Here is an 18,564-nt window from a genome sequence, read left to right as displayed (position 1 = left end):
CTATTAATATAAATTGCTGAATAGTGATTCTCAATATTGCTTTAAAAACTTAAGCTACAAACATTTCTTTCAATGTCATTCACATTTTCTAATGAGCCGAGACGATATTGTCTCATACACCTGGAAAATGTTCCTATTTTACTATGAGGTATAATGACACCTGATTTATGGCAATTATTCCAGGATAAATCTTGCTTACAATGACATGTTTAGTCAAGTTATACTCATTTTGCTTTGGGAAATTAGAATTAATTTTGCATTTAAAGTGAAATGTATTTTGTTTTCAATGGTTTACTCCCCTATGCAAACTATCATATCTCCAGTAATCAAAATGAAAAAAGTCACAAGTACGCATACTTAAGAGTCTCTCAGTGCTAGATGTTTTATTTGTAGATGTAGGATAAAGCTTCTTGGAAATCTTATACATAGACTGAAAAGCCAGTCAGTTTTTTTTGGCCTGTAGGCTGTTCAAAGATCAGAAGTTTCCAGAACTAGCCCTGTTAATTCTACCAGTTTGACCATTCACAGAATTCAGTCTGACCACATTGTTTGACTGATAGCTGGGCCCCATTAATGGGCTGGAGAATATTTTTGTCTTCTTTGTGCTGCTTCTTAATTAATACTGTTTCTGCTTTTATTGGGCCTTGGGACTAGAAACAAATTCTGTCATTGATAATTTAATAAAACATATAGTCTGTTTCTATAAATCTTTCCCTAATAATAGAGTGATCTACCATTTCATTTGCTATGCTTGTGCTGTACTTTTATACTCTACTATCAGGGCCAAATTCTAATCCTATGAGATCTGCAAATTAAAAAAAAATAAAACAAAAGAAATAAAATAAAAATTAAAAAAAACTAATATTCTCTTTAAATATTCCATTTCTTGCCATTATAGTTTTGTTTTCTATTGTTTTCTATAATTCTACAGAATTATAAAGGACACTTGAAACCTAAAAATCCCATGTATGAGGATTAGAAATAATCTCTACAATCTATATCATTGAATTATTTTGCCTAAGATATGTTTTTCATTTCTATCTAGTCATTTCTTGCACCTTAATAAATAAATGGTCCTGTTCCTTGGCATTTGTGATCTTCATTTTTGTAAAGCAGGAGTTGACATTTTCAACTGAAAAGCAGGGAGAAAGTTGAGATGAGCAGAAATGTCATTGTGCCCATTTCTTTTTCCCGTCTTCTCTCTGTAGGAAAAACATTGCAAGAAGAGCAGATTGAAAGGGTAATGTGGCATAAGCTTTAGTGCAGGCGTACTGAGGATAGAGTCTTTCCAGAGTGTTCTCCCATACAGGGTGGTGTCACATGACAACCTTTCTCTACACTTGATGCCTGCCAGTGGGACTTTTTTATAGAGAGAAGTAACACAAACATTTAATTAGAGCCAAAATGAATTTTAAATGTCTGCAATTTCCCCTGAAAGATATAGTCAATAAAAGAAAAAGATAGTGGGTGTTAAAAGAAGAAGAATTTATTGTGCTAAGGAAATTACTTTTCTTTTTTTTTTTTTGTAACTATGAAAATGCTAAATTGTATCTGGCAGTCATCCTGCCTTTAAAATGTATATTCAACTCTAACAGTCTGGCTCAGGGATTATTACAGGCGAGCCACAAAACCTATGAGGAAAACTCGAAGGCAGGACTTCAAATATTATCCAAAGCCTCATAAATTCCCCAATAATATGGGAAATTTTATAGGAAATTTTTTGAAAACATGAATCTCCATGTTTCTATCTCCACAAAAAATGGGCGAAAAGAGAGAACATCACTGTACAGGATTTCATTTCTTCACAAATTGTTGATTTTTTTTTTTTTTTAATTAAAAAAGACAGTTACTCCCTCCGGAAACCTGGGGCCTCAAGGTCACACGTGGCCCTCCAGATCCCCAGTTGCAGCTTCAGTGAAGTTTGGATTCAGTCAAAAGGCTGCATTCAAGAATCCAGAAGGCCACATGTGGCCCCAAGGCCGCAGGTTCCCCACCCCTTAGTGAAAGTATGAAAAGTTTCCTTACAGGGAAACGAAAGAAAAGAATAATGAAGGTTACCAGTGAACTAGCAAGACAGATGTTTAATTTGCATTCTGGAACAGATAGACTATTTTTTTTATAAAAAAACATAACTAGCTTTTAAATGTAAATGAAAACTTTTGTGGTTTTAATTTTTAAGCACATTTATTGGTATGCATGAAGCATATATTAATATATAAAGTCAGCAAAATGTATGTGCCTCTATCTATGATAGTGAAGACATTCAGTAAAAACAAAAGCAATTTGGGATCAATTTGACAAGCTAGTTTCCTGTGTGGTTTGTGGACTGATTTAGACTCAGGTGTACATTCAGATTGTTAGACAAATCTTTAGTTCCAGACCGTTTAAGATGTTGGCATTGATTACTGGATCTGACAGGATCTTGTTTTACACAGTTTTTAAAACCAGTAAGTACTTTGTTCTTAAAACTGTGTTGTTATAAATACGTCCTTTTGGGCTCAGCGCCTCTTATGTTTTGTTTTAGAAATCCCCTTTGCCTTCCTTGCCGCACAACCTTTACCCTAAGTACAACTTCAGCAGCACTAACCCATTTGCTGACTCTCTACAGTTCAACGCTGACAAGGTTGGATAATGCCCATTGTCTTGCCATTGCCTTTGCAAATGTTTTGTTATTTGCTTTGTTACTGTGCCTTTGTCCCAGTTCACTGTTTACTACATTTGGGCAGAAAAGGAGATTAAAAAAAAACAAAAAAACACAACTGTGAGTTTGGAGTGGGCATGCAAATCCTTTCTTAAGCACATTTTCTTGCCAGAGAATATTCACTTTTATCTCTGAAATTAAATGGCCCTTCTGAAAAGTAAAGGAGAATCATGAGTCCAGTGCCTTTTCTGCATTTTGGTGTGATTTAAATTTTGTGATATTTAATTTTTTGTTAGTTGGCCAAATATATGAACTACTTTCATGTATAATTTCTTCTTTAAAACCTTGTATTGGTTTAAAGCCTTTTCAGACTTCTGCAAGGAGGTCGTAAAAGCTCTCACATGAGTTATTCACTCTGCAAATAATTGTGTACGTGTACATGCAGAAATCTTTTGAATATTCATAAAGCATATCCATGTAAATGCCTGAATCAGGAAACATAACTGTTTCAGTGCTCGTAAATCTATATTTAGATATTCTCATATTCTGATGAAATTATAAAACCAAAATTAAAACGAAAATTTACAAGAATTTATATACCATAATTTGATCATGAAAAGGAAAAAAGCTGTCAACAATTTCTTTCAGGAAACATTTTATGAATATTCATCAGATTTCATGTTATTGTAATATGGATAACCAAAGATGCTATATCTGAAGGAATATGTTTTCTATTACTGTAGGAATTACAGAATTCAAGTAGAATTATCTTCCACTGTTCCCCAACTAACCCTTTTGCTCCTAGTCCCTTTAAGGTTTGTCTCTGTGTGACATGTTCTTACGTGGGTGTGCTACCGTGTGCTGTACACGTGTGCTGTCCTTGATCCGTACATACATGGCATGGAGTGATTTCAAGTGCACTTTGCATTTTTGCCAGTGAAGGCTAAATGATCTTTGCTAAAGAGCTATATTTTCATGAATAAATTTTAAGAAGTGCCAGTAACAAGTCAGATACATGATCTTGATGGAATGAGGGTCCCAGGGTAGTAAAATAGAACACCTAATTGCCCCTCAGGTAAATACAGGCTTATATTAGTTTTATGATTAGTCAGTTAGGTTTAGGGCCCCATTTTGATTTACTCACAGTATGAAAATGTTGTGCCTAAGAATGCAAACACTTTTTCAGATAAGCAAGCTGGTTTTGTTTGTTTGTTCTTAAGGAAAATAACAGCTCAGGAAAATTATGCAGCAAAATCTATATAATGTGCATCTATAGATTTGTTAAAACTATAGGAGGTTTAAATTTGATTTTGTTCTACTTCTTAAAAATGAAATGGATTGAATTCATACTTACTAGCATTTTCTATTGTTAAAGAGAAGTAGAATTTTTAACCAGAAATATTCTGAAGTACATACTCCTTTCCCTTTACTATGATTAGTGAAACTTTATTGGATCAAATGAGTTTTTTATGTTTGTTAATTTTTATTTTTACATTATTAATTTGAGAGATTTACAGAACAGTGTTTGAGAACATAAACAGGAGTTTCATTTGCACTAGAATTTTATCTGTCCAATGATGTATGAGTTGAACATTTTAATACAGCAGATTCTGTGACCTGAAAATCCATTGCTCTTAAGTCTCTGTCAGCCAGTTCTCTGCTTTGCTAGAAAATTTAGTGCTTTCTGAATCATCAAAGAAAGATCACACTCACTGTCAAATAGTTTTAGTGTGAGATATAATTTGTGATATTCTGATTTTCTTGGCACCAATTAATAATTCCTAAGTATTTGTACATGCCTATCCTTTAGTGTATTCTTAAAAGAAGTAGGTTTTTTAAAAATCATAATATTTTGTTCTAGATATAAACATAAATTAAGATAAGTTATGTCAGAGGGATTTTTATGCAGAAAGAAAGTAAAATAAGGCCGGGTTTAGTGGTTTATGCCTGTAATCCCAGCACTTTGCGAGGTCAAGGCAGGAGGTTTGCTTGAGGTCAGGAGTTTGAGACCAGCTTGAGCAAGAGTGAGTCCCCATTTCTACAAAAAATAAAAAACTTAATTAGGGGGTGGTGGCTTGTACCTGTAATCCCAGCTACTCAGGAGCCTGAGTGTAGGAGGGTTATTTGAGCCCAGAAGTTCAAGGTTGCAGTGAGCTATGCTGATGCTACTGCACTCTAGCCCAGGCAACAGAGTTGAGACGCTGTCTCAAGAAAACAAAAACAAACAAACAAATAGTAAAATAAAGAAGGATAGGAAAACTATAGGTTTAAGGCATCAGGGACAGCTTCATACAAAGATTAGAACTTTAGCTGACGTCCCTGACCATTGAATTAAGTACCATCTTACTGTGTAAATTGTAGGAGACAACATGGTATAATGGAAAGTGCTTTGGATTAAGAATTAAGCAAAAGGAAGTCTAGTGCCACTGTGTGATTTGGAACAAAATATTTTGCTTCTCCCGGCCTCAGGTTCAAAGGTTTTATTCATCTACAAAATGAATAAAATGAACTCAGTGACTTAAAGGCCTTTTGAACTCTAACATTCTGTTTAATAATCTATAATATTAATATAAGAACTGGATGATACCAAATACCAAATCCTTTTTTTGTTTTTTTGAAATAGGACCTATGGTCTTGAGTGACAGCAAGTATGCTACACCTTGGCTTTCTCTGAAGTATTGTCCTATGTTTTATAATTTACCTTGCAAACTACGTTGGCAAGGGAAAGATGGTGCTGTCCCTCAGATCTGAGGCTGTGTGCTCTGTGCTAATAAACTGGCTGCCTGGTACACAAGCCTGCATGTGCAATGCTTGTTTTCTTGGATTTGTTGAGAGAATTATTTGGAGAGAGGATTCAGGTAACAATAAAGAATTCTTCATATATGTTCTAATTAACAAGCTTTGAAGGGCAACTTCATTGATAATTTTCATTTTTTTGTTTGTTTGTTTTCTTGGCAGATCTTTCTAGACCCTGAAAATCTTGCCCAGAACCCTGCATATTTATGCTAAATTTTGATTGAAAAAATTTTTTCCAGAAGGGAAAGTTTATATCATTTTCTAAGTCATTTAAGCCTTTGTATTGAATAACTGATTGGCTTAAAAAAGCAAATAGCAGTTTAATGAATTATGCTGTGATACTTTTTTGTTTAGTATATTTAAACTTTACCTGAATCCTTTATAACATTTTCTGTATATGTGAATATTCCATTATCTGTTAGATACTTTAAAGTCAGTCTTTCTTTTTGACATTACACTCTTATTTATTTTCCTTGAAGTTTTCTTCCTTAAACTGCACATACCCACTGCATTCTTCTTGTTCCCACAGGCACCCAGTCAGTTGGAGTCGGAGCCAGAGAAGGCTCCATTGTGCAGTGTGCCCCCACCCCCTCCTTCAGCATTTGCAGAAATGGGCAGTGACCACGCACAGTCATCTTCAAGCAGTATCTCAGAAGAGGTGGACAAAGAGGATGAGTTTGGATACAGCTGGAGTAAGTTGTCTTTTGTTATGTACTTAATTATAAGAGGTATTAAAGTAGCTTTGAATTTCTCAAAGCTGCCCTGGATGAATAAATATGTTGCAACTTTTGTGATATGTAGTACAATTCTGTGTAGAAAAAAAATGCTGTTTGTTTTGCTTGAATACAGCATACATTTCTGAGGCGTGAAATCATGTTCTTCCTTTTCTTTTAAATGTGCATTCCTGTTAATGTATGAGAATTAAGGAGGACAGGGCACTATCTCAAAAGCTAGTACTGGATCAGTCACCTTGGGGTCTTGAAGTTATCGCCCCTTTCGGGGCCTCAGAGTCCTCATTGTAAAATCTGTTTATTGTTGATATTATACCTTGAACTTCTGGTATTATTTGTACTAGGAGGATAACCTAGTATAATTGTGAAGATCAAAACTTTTGGCATTTGCTAAGTTGTTTAACTTCTGCTAACTTTTAGCTCAGTTGTTCTCTTTTTAAATTACAGTTTTTCCCTTAGGTTGCTAACATTAAATTAGATAATGTCTGAGGAGTGCCAAGCACAATGCCTGGTGCACGGGAATCATTCAAAGGCAGCTGTTATCAGGATAAATGGGGTGTCTCTGTTTTCTATGGAAATAAACCATTTTATAGGAAAATATTAAAAAATATAGCCAAAAGTTATACATTTCATTGTTTTAAAAAGTTTTATTTTAAAAATCTAGTTATTTCCTTAAAGAACACAATACATGTTTTTAAAAAGTACAGAGTATAAAAGTCATACTGCTAGATTCTATAAGGAGTCAGGAGATGGCATTTTATGAAATTGATGCTGTGAAGTATAAATGTAGAATGCATGACATTAGCCATGTAGTTTGCAGTTTTCTCAGCCTATTATCAATGATATTCGAGCATACTGCTAATCCAATCAAGGTGGCCAGAATGTACTTCGAAAAAAATGTGAACTGGGATGTTTCAGTTTTCTATTATTGAGTTACCCCAAAATATGGCTTAAAACTCTGGTCCCTAACCCCTGAGCCATGGACCAGTACTGTTAGGAAGTGGACCGCACAGTAGGAGATGAGCAGCAGGTGAGTGAGCAAAGCTTCATCTGTATTTACAGCCATTCCCCATTGCTTAAATCACCACCTGATCTCCACCTCCTGTCAGATCAGCGGCGGCATTAGATTCTCATAGGCATGAACCCTACTATGAACTACTCATGCAAGGGTTATAGGTTGTACACTCCTTATGAAAATCTAATGCTGATGATCTGAGGTGGTGATGCTAGTTCTGAGGAGTGGTTGCAAATACAGATTATCATTAGCAGAGAGGTTTGACTGCACAGAGACGATACCAAATCAATTATTTCCAGACTTATATCCAAACCCTATCAGTGAGTGGCAAGTGACAATATAATTACAACATAAATAAAGTGCACAATAAATGTAATGTGCTTGAATCATCCAAACCACCCCTGTCCTCCAGCCCTTTGTCCATGGAAAAATTATCTTCCATGAAACCACTCCCTGGTACTGAAAAGGCTGGGGACCACTGGTTTAAAAACAAGGTATGGTGGTGGGCTCAGCTGAACTGGACTTCCAAGTTGCCTCACTCACATGGCTGGCAGTTAGTACTAGCTGCTGTCCAGTCACTTATCTGGGCCTTGCCCTTTAAGATTAAAGGGGGTGGACAGTAGACTTTACCTTTTTAAGATGTGGGATGGGAGCTGTAAATGGTATGGCTAATCTAATTAGGATATGTGTCCTAAAGTGGGACAGGTACATCAGTTTGTCCTAACCTTACGGCTCTGTGCAAAAAGAAAACTCATTCCCTTCATTCTGGATATATGTACCAGCAACTGCCCAACATGATGTGATATACAATGTAGATTTTCCTATGGGTCAAGCTTCTGCTGAGCAGTACACACAAGTATTCTGTATACCTTAGTTCTGTTCTCTTCTGCAAATGAGAAGGTGAGTTTCTAGTTTCATCATAGTTCTTTGGGAGTTTACAAATGTGAGTTACTTCTCCTGGGCCTAATCGCCTCAAGGTGAACTGGTTAATCAGACACTATGTTCTCTGCACCCTAGATGCAAAGAAATTCCTCAAAGTTTGGGTACTCCAGGAAACCAGGCCTGATGCCTAGGTGGCCAATCTGTTTAACTTTTAACTGCCAAAGATTACATTTTGGTACAAATAATGCCCTTTCGAGATAAAACTAAATAGCCTTCCATAGTAAAGCATTTGCCTGTGAATTAACTTTAAATATATATGTTTTGTTGTTGTATGTAGAAAATATCAGAGAGCGTTATGGAACCCTAACAGGCGAGCTACATATGATTGAACTGGAGAAAGGTCGCAGCGGTTTGGGTCTAAGTCTTGCTGGGAACAGAGACCGATCCAGAATGAGTGTCTTCATAGTGGGAATTGATCCAAATGGAGCAGCGGGAAAAGATGGTCGATTGCAGATTGCAGATGAGCTTCTAGAGGTAAGTTCTTGTGGAAAATTTTAAATTTACCCTGCTGTATCAGTGCAGTGGAATCATCAGTTTCCAGAAAATCACCCAGACCTCATGGTGACTGAGAAAACTATTACTTGCCTAATAAAATAGATGCATTGCAGCAAATTTGGCTCTAGACCAAACCTCTGCTAAGTAAAGCTCGTGTTCCCATTAAAAGGTCATGACTGTGTAGCACCAGAAACAATTTGTGCTCCAAGACAGTAATAAAGATCACACTTCAAAAACATTTATTTTGTCTGCTGCATTTTTATTAGGAGTTTTTGAAAAGCCAAGTGACCAATCATTCCCCAGTAATGAGGCTGACCCACCAGACATTCTGGAAGTTGAATCACTAATGGGAGAAGTGATGAGGTGAGGTGGGTGGGGTCAAGGTTAAGGCTAAATACAAAAGCAATAACTCAGCCCACCAAACAAAGGAAATTTGTGGATGATGCATTATACTGTTTAGAATTTTATTTGCTTCTGTTGTTTGTCCATGCCTCCTGTAGGCTGGAATCCACATGTCTTTACATTGCCTTTATGCTCTAACCTATGCCAAGTGTGTTACCCTGTTGACTCTGGAGGCTCATTCAGCGAAGGCTAAATGACTAGATGACTGAGCTGGCAGTCTGCACTGGCCACTGTGCTACCTAGGCACAGTCTGCTGCCTAAGTCCTGAATCTGCTGAGCATTGCTTCTCCCAATGTCCTATTCCCAGGCCATGAGTTTTGAGACTAACTAGGAAATGTGATGGTAGTAGACTTCATGGAATGGCCTTTGCGGGTCTCAGGTGTTTCCACAGGGCCTTTGCTTTGTGCAGAGCATGCTGGAAGCCCTGTGCCTGCCAGGAGGTTTGCTGTCTACTCTCCTGCGGTTGGTCCAAGTGGTGCCTCTTTATCAGTTTGTGGATATTAGACTTTGTGTACATCATTTTAACGTTGGCTATAAACATGAACTTTATTTATCATCAAAATTCAGGTTCATGTTCTGGGGAAGAAAATGCACATAATATTTTAAAAGCAGGAAAAAAATGTGCTTAATTAGCTAGATAGGATAATAGTTTATGAAATTAGAATTTTAGGCTCAACTAATGATACTTATTTCTCACAGATCAATGGTCAAATTTTATATGGAAGAAGTCATCAGAATGCTTCATCAATCATTAAATGTGCCCCTTCTAAAGTAAAAATAATTTTTATCAGGTGAGCATTTTCGTTTGCTGGTTTACCAAATTCTTATTGGCATTTTAACTCTGAGTTCTTTTGAATGAAAACAAAGCATTTATAAATATGTAAGTGCTATACTTCCAGGTCTTTGAGGTTAGAGAATTTTCTCTAATAATGTTTCTTATTCAAGTAAGAGAATGAAAATAATATCATTATGATATGATACACTGATGCTTTTTTCTTTTAGAAATAAAGATGCAGTGAGTCAGATGGCTGTATGTCCTGGAAATACAGTAGAACCTTTGCCTTCTACCTCAGAGAATCTTCAAAATAAGGAAGTATGTGTCACTTTTGTTTCTTTTTTCTGGATAGATTTTATTGCTGTACCCCTTACTAATTCACTTACCAATTATCAATCCTTACAGGTATATCAAAAGTAGATAAGTTATAACTTTGGCCCTCGAGGAGTTTATCTAGTGCAAAAAGACGCTCATGCAAATAAGTGTGCCACATACGTGAAGGCTACTTGTAGCCTGCATAGGATATAGGGAGGGTAGAATGAGAGTTGTCAGTTCTGCCTCTGTAGAGAGGGAGAGAAGACGACCTTATGAAAGACATTACATGGGAAGTATGCATTGGAAGATTTAGGGGCAAAAACATTGCCAGCATGGAGTAAGGAACGGTATGGACTCTCTAGACAGTGCAGGGAATTGGAAATTATAGAGCATCAATGAACAGTGTGGGGTGAAGAATGGGGACTAGTGAGAAGAGAGTCCCTGAGGAAGGGGATAGGGTGAGATCATGGGAAACATTAATAGGCTAACATGTGCTGACTTTGCCTTCAAGGCAGTCTGGAGCTCAAAAAATGAGAACTGTATTGTTAAAAACTTCTCCAGCAGTAGTGTAGAGAAAAATCAGAGGTAGCAGGGGAAAGAAGTTAAGTTAGTGAGAGTAAGAAAATTATCGGAATAATTCAGGAGAAAGATAAAGAGGGCCTGAACGAAGGCAACAGAAGAGAGGATGGTTATGTCAGAGGTTTAGATCTCAAATTGATAGTACTTCATCCCCAACTAAATATATTCATTGAGGAAAAATTTTGAGTGGTTGAGAATTTATTTATCCAACAAATATTTCCTGGGTAATCTGCCTTATACCAGGTACTATTCTTTGGGCTGAGGATACACTGGAGAATTAAACAGGATGTATAAGGTTTTCAGACATCTGGCTTGGTGACATCATGGGTAGTTGTCTTTCACCAAAATAGAAAAGACAGAAAAGAGTAGCAGATATTTGCAAAAATATAGTACATTCTGTTTTAAGCAGCTTAAGAATGAAGTGCCTGTTGGAAAGCCTGGTAGAAGTATGCATTGGAATAGTTGGTCTGGAGTTTGGAGATGAATTCCCATAGATGTGTATTTGGCATTTGTTAGCCATGGGAGCTGAGGTGCTTGTCTATGGGGAGCATTTAGAGAAAAAAAGAGGGCCAAGATCAGAACCATGTACTATCACCAAGAAGGAGAAAGACTGACAAAGAGGGGTCAGGCAGGATGAAGAAAAACCAGAAGAGCATGTTGGAGGAAAAAGCATATATTCCATACCCTAAGTGCTGCAAAGAAGTCCAGTTAGAAGATGCTTAAAGAGAGTCCCTTGGATTTGGCAATTGGATTATGTAGTGGTTCTTCAGAAAGCAAATGATGGAAAAGAAATTAAGGAGGGAGAGAGAAGTGGCTAGAGGGCGACAAAAAATTAAGAGAGTTTTTTGGTGGGAGTTTTGTTTTGGTTTGGAAAAACTTTGGTTCCATATATAAGATGAATAAAAGGAAGTAGTAGAAAGTGAAAAGTTTGAAATTAGAGAATCCATGGTGATTATGAGCAGGGGAAGGTGTAGGAACAGAAACACTCTTCCCTCAATGAATAAAAGCTCTATATAAACATAAAGCTTATTTATACATAACGATAGGTATACAAATCATTGTCTAACTGTTCCTTATGTAGAACTGAGTCAGGTGGTTATTCAAGAAGCCTAGATTATAAAGTAGAAACTTTTATTTTCATACTAAATTTTACTAAATATATCCCTTAAGGAAATGGAATAGTTTAATAATGTTCAGGTAAAACATTTACTAATTTTAAATTCACTTGGTAACTAACACAGTAAAGAATAATGAATGGTGCCTCTGCTGGTGTTCTGTTTTGAGTGTCACTGTTGGTAGCTGGGTTGCTATTAGATTTCATTATGGAGTAAATCCAGGCAGTCTCCAGAGCCACTTGGTCTCTCTGTGCTTTAAAATAATTGTTGCCCAGTCATAGCTCGTATGTATTTTGAAGAGAATATAATGTTCACATATTCCATAAAATGTTAAAATAGTAATAATGAGTTATACTACATGAAATAATTTTGATTAAGTGGCTCCTATATAAAACAAAAATACCTAATAATCAGTTGCCTTTTTTGCCTTTTCTTTCCCTCTGTCAGACAGAGCCAAGTATTACTACTTCGGGTGCAGCTGTGGACCTCAGTTCATTTAAAAATGTGCAACATCTGGAGCTTCCCAAGGTAAATCCGCTTTAAATTGGAATGAAATGATGTGAGTACTTTCACTCCAGTGTTCTAGTTCACTGGTTTTCAAAAGTGTGGTCTCCAAATCAGCAGGATCAGCATCACCTGGGATCTTGTTAGAAAGGCAGACACTTGGGCCCACCCAGACATACCTGCTCAATGAGAAACGCTAAGGGTAGGCTCAGAAGTTTCTGTTTTAATAAGCCTTCCTGGTGATTCTAATGCACACTTGAATTTGAGAAACACTGTACTAATTGATTCTTTAGCAGGGGCCTAGCTTTTCCTTTTATGATTTTTCAAAGGTATGAAATTTAGCAATCTTTCCTTGGTTCATTTATCAAGGTCCTGCTATGGAGGAAATAAAAATAACGAAATAGAAGTTATAGTCTTTGTCTTTTATAAAAAGGAAAGCTCATATAGCTAGAAGTTTTGATAGGCATTAGCAAGGTATTTCTTTGAAAAGATCTGATCTTTACATTGAAAAGACCACTTGCTGAACAGAAACATAAATGCTTTCAGGTGCTTCGGGCTCATGCTGGAAAGCAGGTGGATGGTGGATGAACAAGAGTATACACAGAAAGAACAGTGAAGTGCTCAGGAAGGAGAAGAAGAAAGAAGGAGTTGGGGTGGGGGTACAGGAGATTTGCAGGAAGTGCTATAGACAGAAAGAAGCAGAGTGGTCCATACACCAGTCTCCAGCCATGAGGCAATACAGCATGATGTTTAAGAGCTTGAGCTCTGGGGTTGTTCTGTCTGGGTTGAATCCTTGCTTCATCAGATACAGACCTGATACATTGTACAATCTTTCTTTGCTTCAGGTTTCTTATCTGTAAATTTAAGATTATGATATTATAAGTACTTTTATCTTAGGTATTGTAAAGTTTAAATGAGTTGCTTATAAAATAGCATAATTCCTGGCACATGATCAGACTCTGTTAAGTATTCAGGGAAATAAAATACCCTGTCTATATTGATTGGATTTCTTTTTTATAATAGATAACCCTATAAAAAGTGTATTGCTCTAGTCTTGTAATATACATATCAAAGACACACTTATTATAGGCTATTTTTGTTGTAGATAGAGAAAAAAGAACAGAAGTCATTAAAACCTTTAACCCTTTCTGTCTGGAAGTCTATACACTTCAATTCCAGGATCCCTCATTCTATTGCCATTTAAGAGATAGAATATGTTCCTCTGTACCTTCCTGATTTCAGGCCATGGATTTTTTTTCTCCGAAATCCTGTAGTTAGAGTTTATAGTATTTAACAGTGCAATCATTTCTCTATAATTTGTTAATTATGAAACATTTAAATGCATAAATACTTTATAATGAATACTTTTTAAAAAAAATCTCAGTTTATGCTTATCTTTAGAAAAATCCAAAATGTCCTTTTATAGTGTTGATTTTGATTTATTCATCTAAGGCTTAGTACAACCTAGAATATAATGAGTGCCCAGAAAATGTTGGTAAATTGAGCTTGTTAGATGAATAAGGAGCAGAATACTGTAGTGGCTGAGAGCACAGACTTAAAAGTCGGACCACATGGGTCAGAGACCTAGATTTGCCACTTACTGACTGTGAGACTGTGACCTTGGGCATATTTCTTAATCTGTACCTAGTTTCCCCTCTCCAAAATGGGCATAATAATTGTACAGTTGTAGTTAGAATTAAGTATATATTGTGATAATTAGATATACATATGTATAGCATCCAGTACCTAGCATACATATGTAAGTATTGCTTTTTATTATTATTGTTATAATAAGCGGGAAAGAATAAACTGGCAAAGTTGTCTGCTTCTTGCCACTGGTTTTCTCTGATGCTTTCTCTTCCTGCATTAGGCAACCTGAATAAGGTGCTTGTGGGATGTTCATATTGTCTTAATCCTCTACTCAGAACCTTTCGAGGACCTTCATTGTCAAACAGATACATTTAAGTTCTTTGGCCTGGACGTTAGCAGTGGGATGGACATAAGCCTGTTCTTCTCCTAGAATCACTTCTCGCATCCTGCGTGATCTCCCATAAATGATTTAATCCTACTGGTCCTCACTTTCTTCTTCTATAAATGGAGCTGCCTATACCAGAGGGCTATTGTTGGGATTGGATAACTAATGAGCAAGGTTCCTTATTCTATAATATTAAAGCTGGTCTCTGCTTTTAGCCTCCTTTTTGGATGGCTATTCAATGGATGTCTATTAAGTACACTTCTCTTTCTAAATAAGTTGCTATATCAGGAATCTAAGACCTTAGAAAGCCTCAGTATATTACCCACTAAAAGCTTCCATTTACATGTAGATTTCAAATAAATCTAAAGATCAGGTATCTGGAATGTATTTATTGATGAAAGCCAAAGTGAGTAAGGGGAATATTCACTTTAAAGTCAGCTAGAAACAAGAGGCAGTTAACCATGATTTTAATGATTTTAAGTGTGGGCTTTTAGAGTCATGCAATTTCTCTGGGTTATAGACAAGCCATTTGTTCCACTGTGACAGGTATATGCAAACCTACTCTTAACAGCCAAGGGAGCTTAGAGGCCAAAGAAAGAGGCAGACAAATTCAGTTTCTCAGAAAGAAATATTTAACAGGGACCTATATATGAAAGTGATACCATGGGTGGCCATAAGACAGTGGATCCCCACATCTACCCTCTAGAAAATATCCTTTATATAGCAAGCTTTTAGGGTAAAGATATGTGCAGCTGGTAACATCTCAGACTTTCTTGCTGAACCTCATGACCACTGGGGAGGTTAGATAAACATCTTTATGAAGGGTTGTGTATGCTACAGGCATTGTTTAAAGACCTTGCTACAGAATTCCTTGGTATGCAGGAGTCAAATGTCAGTCATCATGGCCATTTCACTTTAAGATGGCATCCCTTTTGCCATGTAACAGCTGCTTTCCTACACCATTTAAGTTCTCTGGGCCTCACTTTACTCATCGGTAAGATGGGGAAAATAATCTTTATATTAGAGATACTATTGTAAAGATTAAGAATTTATATAAAGCTCTTACCACAGTATAAGTTATTATAGTTATTTTCATTAATACTTTTAGCCATGAGTTTCTGAGTTCCCCATAGAATGTGTCTTTGAAAACATCTCTGAGGAAGCCATTGCTAAAAATGATGTTAAGTGACATGTCCCAATAAGCCTCCATACTCTTAACTGCATTATTAGATGGATCTGGGAGTAAAACTCAATTAAGCAAAGATGGGAGAATTAGATAGACTCTAACACTCATGTCTCATCTGAAATCCTTTGTCATTTATACTGTCCTATATTTTTTAAAGTTATGATTATTTGAAAAAATAATTTACTGGTAATACCACATAGTTCATTATATCATTTACTTCTTAGCAACCTTGTGAGATTGCTATTATTTTTTTCATTTTTACCTGTTCGCATGACTCCAAATGGTAGAGCTAGAACTTAAACTCTGGTCTTTTACCTTCAAGTCCCATTTCCCATTGCTTGTTTCAGCTTGCATCTGGGCCCCATCTACCTTTTTAAAACCCTATAGGTTCCTCCACTTTAGTCAAACTTATTTGGATCAAAAGCCCATGGATAGGCCGGGTGTGGCTCACACCTGTAATCCTAGCACTCTGGGAGGGCGAGGTGGGTGGATTGCTCAAGGTCAGAAGTTTGAAACCAGCCTGAGTGAGAGTGAGAACTCATCTCTACTAAAAATATAAAGAAATTAATTGGCCAACTAAAAATATATAGAAAAAAAAATTAGACGGGCATGGTAGCGCATGCCTGTAGTTCCAGCTACTTGGGAGGCTGAGGCAGGAGGATCACCTGAGCCCAAGAGTATGAGGTTGCTGTGAGCTAGGCTGATGCCATGGCACTCTAGCCGGGGCAAGAGAGTGAGACTCTGTCTTTTAAAAAAAAAAAAAAAAAAAAGCCCATGGACAATGATTTGAGAATTTATCCCTCCTTGCCTTTGCTTATATCATTCGTATGGTCTTTCCGCTTTCTTTCAGCTTACCTAAATCTTACATATACTAAAGACCCAGCTTAAATCTCATGTCTGTTTATTTTGAAACATTCCTTCAATATTCTGGCCTATATAGTGTTACTATTAATGTCTTCATTTATGTGTCACTTAACCATGTTTGGCCCAAGAGCATGTCTCTTATTAACTTTCATCTGAGTATCTTTTCTGTACACCTAAAATGCACACACGTTGAGAAAAGAAACTCTTACACTTTCTCTCCCATTATCTTAGACAGTGTGGTATACACAGTTCATGTTGAGTATCTGGAAGAGCAGAATGAATGAACACTTGCATACACAATGCATACACGAGGGAAAAGATTTTGAGATCAGGAGAGTCTGGAAGAAACAATAATTTTTACATTGTCTCAAAATGGGAGCTCTAGTAGCAGGTCATTTTTTAGAAACTCTTGACAAGTCCATTATCTTTTTTCTTTTTAATCTTTTACATTTTTAAAGGGAAAGTAGAAGTATAAACAAAAGGTTCTTATATATATAATTTAAACTCTGGCTAACTGAATGGTTTATTCCATTTATCAGGAAATATTTTTGATTAAAGATATATTTTTACCACAGTTTGCCCCAGAGACAAACTTTGATGTGTGTACCTATACATCAAAGCAGTTAACAACCTTCTGTGATTGTCAGGGGTTTCTTTCATATCCATACAATTTTATATGGTGAGAGTCTTCAAATACAATTAAGAGCTTTTCTTCTTTTGAATTTTAGGGAATGTTCCATCTTCAAAATAGTTCTCCTAATAATAATAATAGTTTGTTTAGTTTAATTCCACTTTTAATTCTTGTTTACTCTTTTCTAGCTGTTTAATTATACAACTCTTCCTCCAAAAATATATTTCCTTAATTTGTTTGACATTCCCTGTATGGTAGTATTTTAATAACTAGCCAAGAACAATGTTGCTCAGATCTTTTCCTGTTAAGGACTGTATATAGTTGGCAGAAGTAAGTGGAAAGTTGAGCGGTTGGGTAAGAAACTGTATAGTCACACCCTGTTATCCTTTCTTACATATCATCTTACTCTTCTGATATCAATCAATTATAGATGTGTATACACTTATTTTTGTAGTATTCCAAATGGGGTTGGGGCATATTATATATGCAGATGGGTAGCTTATTGTTCCTTTCAGGGCTCTTCCTATTGAAAATAACAACAAAAAAAAAAAACCCCTAATCCATCCGGCTTAATCAAAGAAGAGGATTTATGGACTCAGATCAGCAACCTTCAAGGGCAGTTGATTCTGAAACTCAATATTGTAATCAAGAGCCAGTTATTTCCATCTGTGACACTGTGCCATATCAAGGCTGATCTTCTTCATTGTTTGAGAATGGCTGCCAACCATAGTTGGGGCCATGTGCTACTTCTTTTACATATAGCTGGGGGGATGGGGAGAGAAGGACTGCTCATATGTTCTGAGCAAAAGTTCCAAAATCTATTCTAATTGAATCAGTTCAGATGACATGCATACTCTTCAGCCAGGGACTGACGAGGCCATGAGAATAGAATCGCAGTATTGACTTAAGTTGTTTAAACCCCATTCTTGAAACTACTTATCTTTGCTACAAAACAAATTACCACAAAACTTAGCAACTTAAAACAATGGGCATTTATTTTTCATAGTTGCTGTGGGTCAGGAATTTGGGCTCAGTCTTGCTGGGTGGTCTGGCTTGGAATCTCTTGTGCAGTTGCCTACACACTGCCAGTTATGGCTGCAGTCATCCAAAGATTTGACTGGGGCTAGATATTACTGACAAGATTATTTACTTAAGTGGCTATTGGCAAGAGGCCTTATTTCCTCTTCGGGGGCAGCCTGAGTGTCCTCATGACAATGTCCGCTGGCTTCCTGCAGAGAAGAGAGAAACAGCAAGGAGACTGTATAGCTATGAAGTTATACACTACTGCTCATGCTTTATTTGTTAGAATCAAGTCACTAAGTCTAGCCCATACTGTTAGGCTTCCCTTCTTGAAGAGAACAATATCAAAGAATTTCTGCTCATATTTTAAAGCCACCACCTGAAATGTGAAGGAGGAAAGAGGTGGGAGAGAGACTGTGAGGGTGGGAGAAAGAGATGAGAGGAGGAGGGGGACAGAAAGAGTTGTTATGGAGGTGGGGATAGGTATTCTAGTGGAAGTCTCCCAGTTTTTACAAAGAGGTAGAGGTGTTAGGTAAATAATTAGCAAATGCCACTGTACCAATAAGGTATTTTCCTGA

General features: G+C 36.7%; 1 protein-coding gene across 11 annotated transcripts in view; it reads left to right on the top strand.

The window, feature by feature from the left end:
- The window catches only part of MPDZ (multiple PDZ domain crumbs cell polarity complex component), a 169,558-nt gene that overhangs the window by 125,265 nt on the left and 25,729 nt on the right, over positions 1–18,564 (top strand). For 8 of the 11 annotated variants that reach the window (XM_012769621.3, XM_012769617.3, XM_012769616.3 and 5 more), the window contains 7 exons: positions 2,525–2,623; positions 3,385–3,456; positions 5,967–6,129; positions 8,403–8,599; positions 9,722–9,813; positions 10,025–10,115; positions 12,254–12,334. In XM_012769621.3, coding sequence (XP_012625075.2) covers positions 2,525–2,623; positions 3,385–3,456; positions 5,967–6,129; positions 8,403–8,599; positions 9,722–9,813; positions 10,025–10,115; positions 12,254–12,334 — 795 coding nt within the window. The remainder of the gene's footprint in view (positions 1–2,524; positions 2,624–3,384; positions 3,457–5,966; positions 6,130–8,402; positions 8,600–9,721; positions 9,814–10,024; positions 10,116–12,253; positions 12,335–18,564) is intronic. The other 3 variants (XM_012769628.3, XM_012769626.3, XM_012769623.3) reach the window with 2 other exon arrangements.

Source organism: Microcebus murinus, chromosome 12 (genome assembly GCF_040939455.1).
Source record: "Microcebus murinus isolate Inina chromosome 12, M.murinus_Inina_mat1.0, whole genome shotgun sequence".
NCBI lineage: Eukaryota > Metazoa > Chordata > Mammalia > Primates > Cheirogaleidae > Microcebus > Microcebus murinus.
This window is presented reverse-complemented; position numbering and strand designations above follow the sequence as displayed.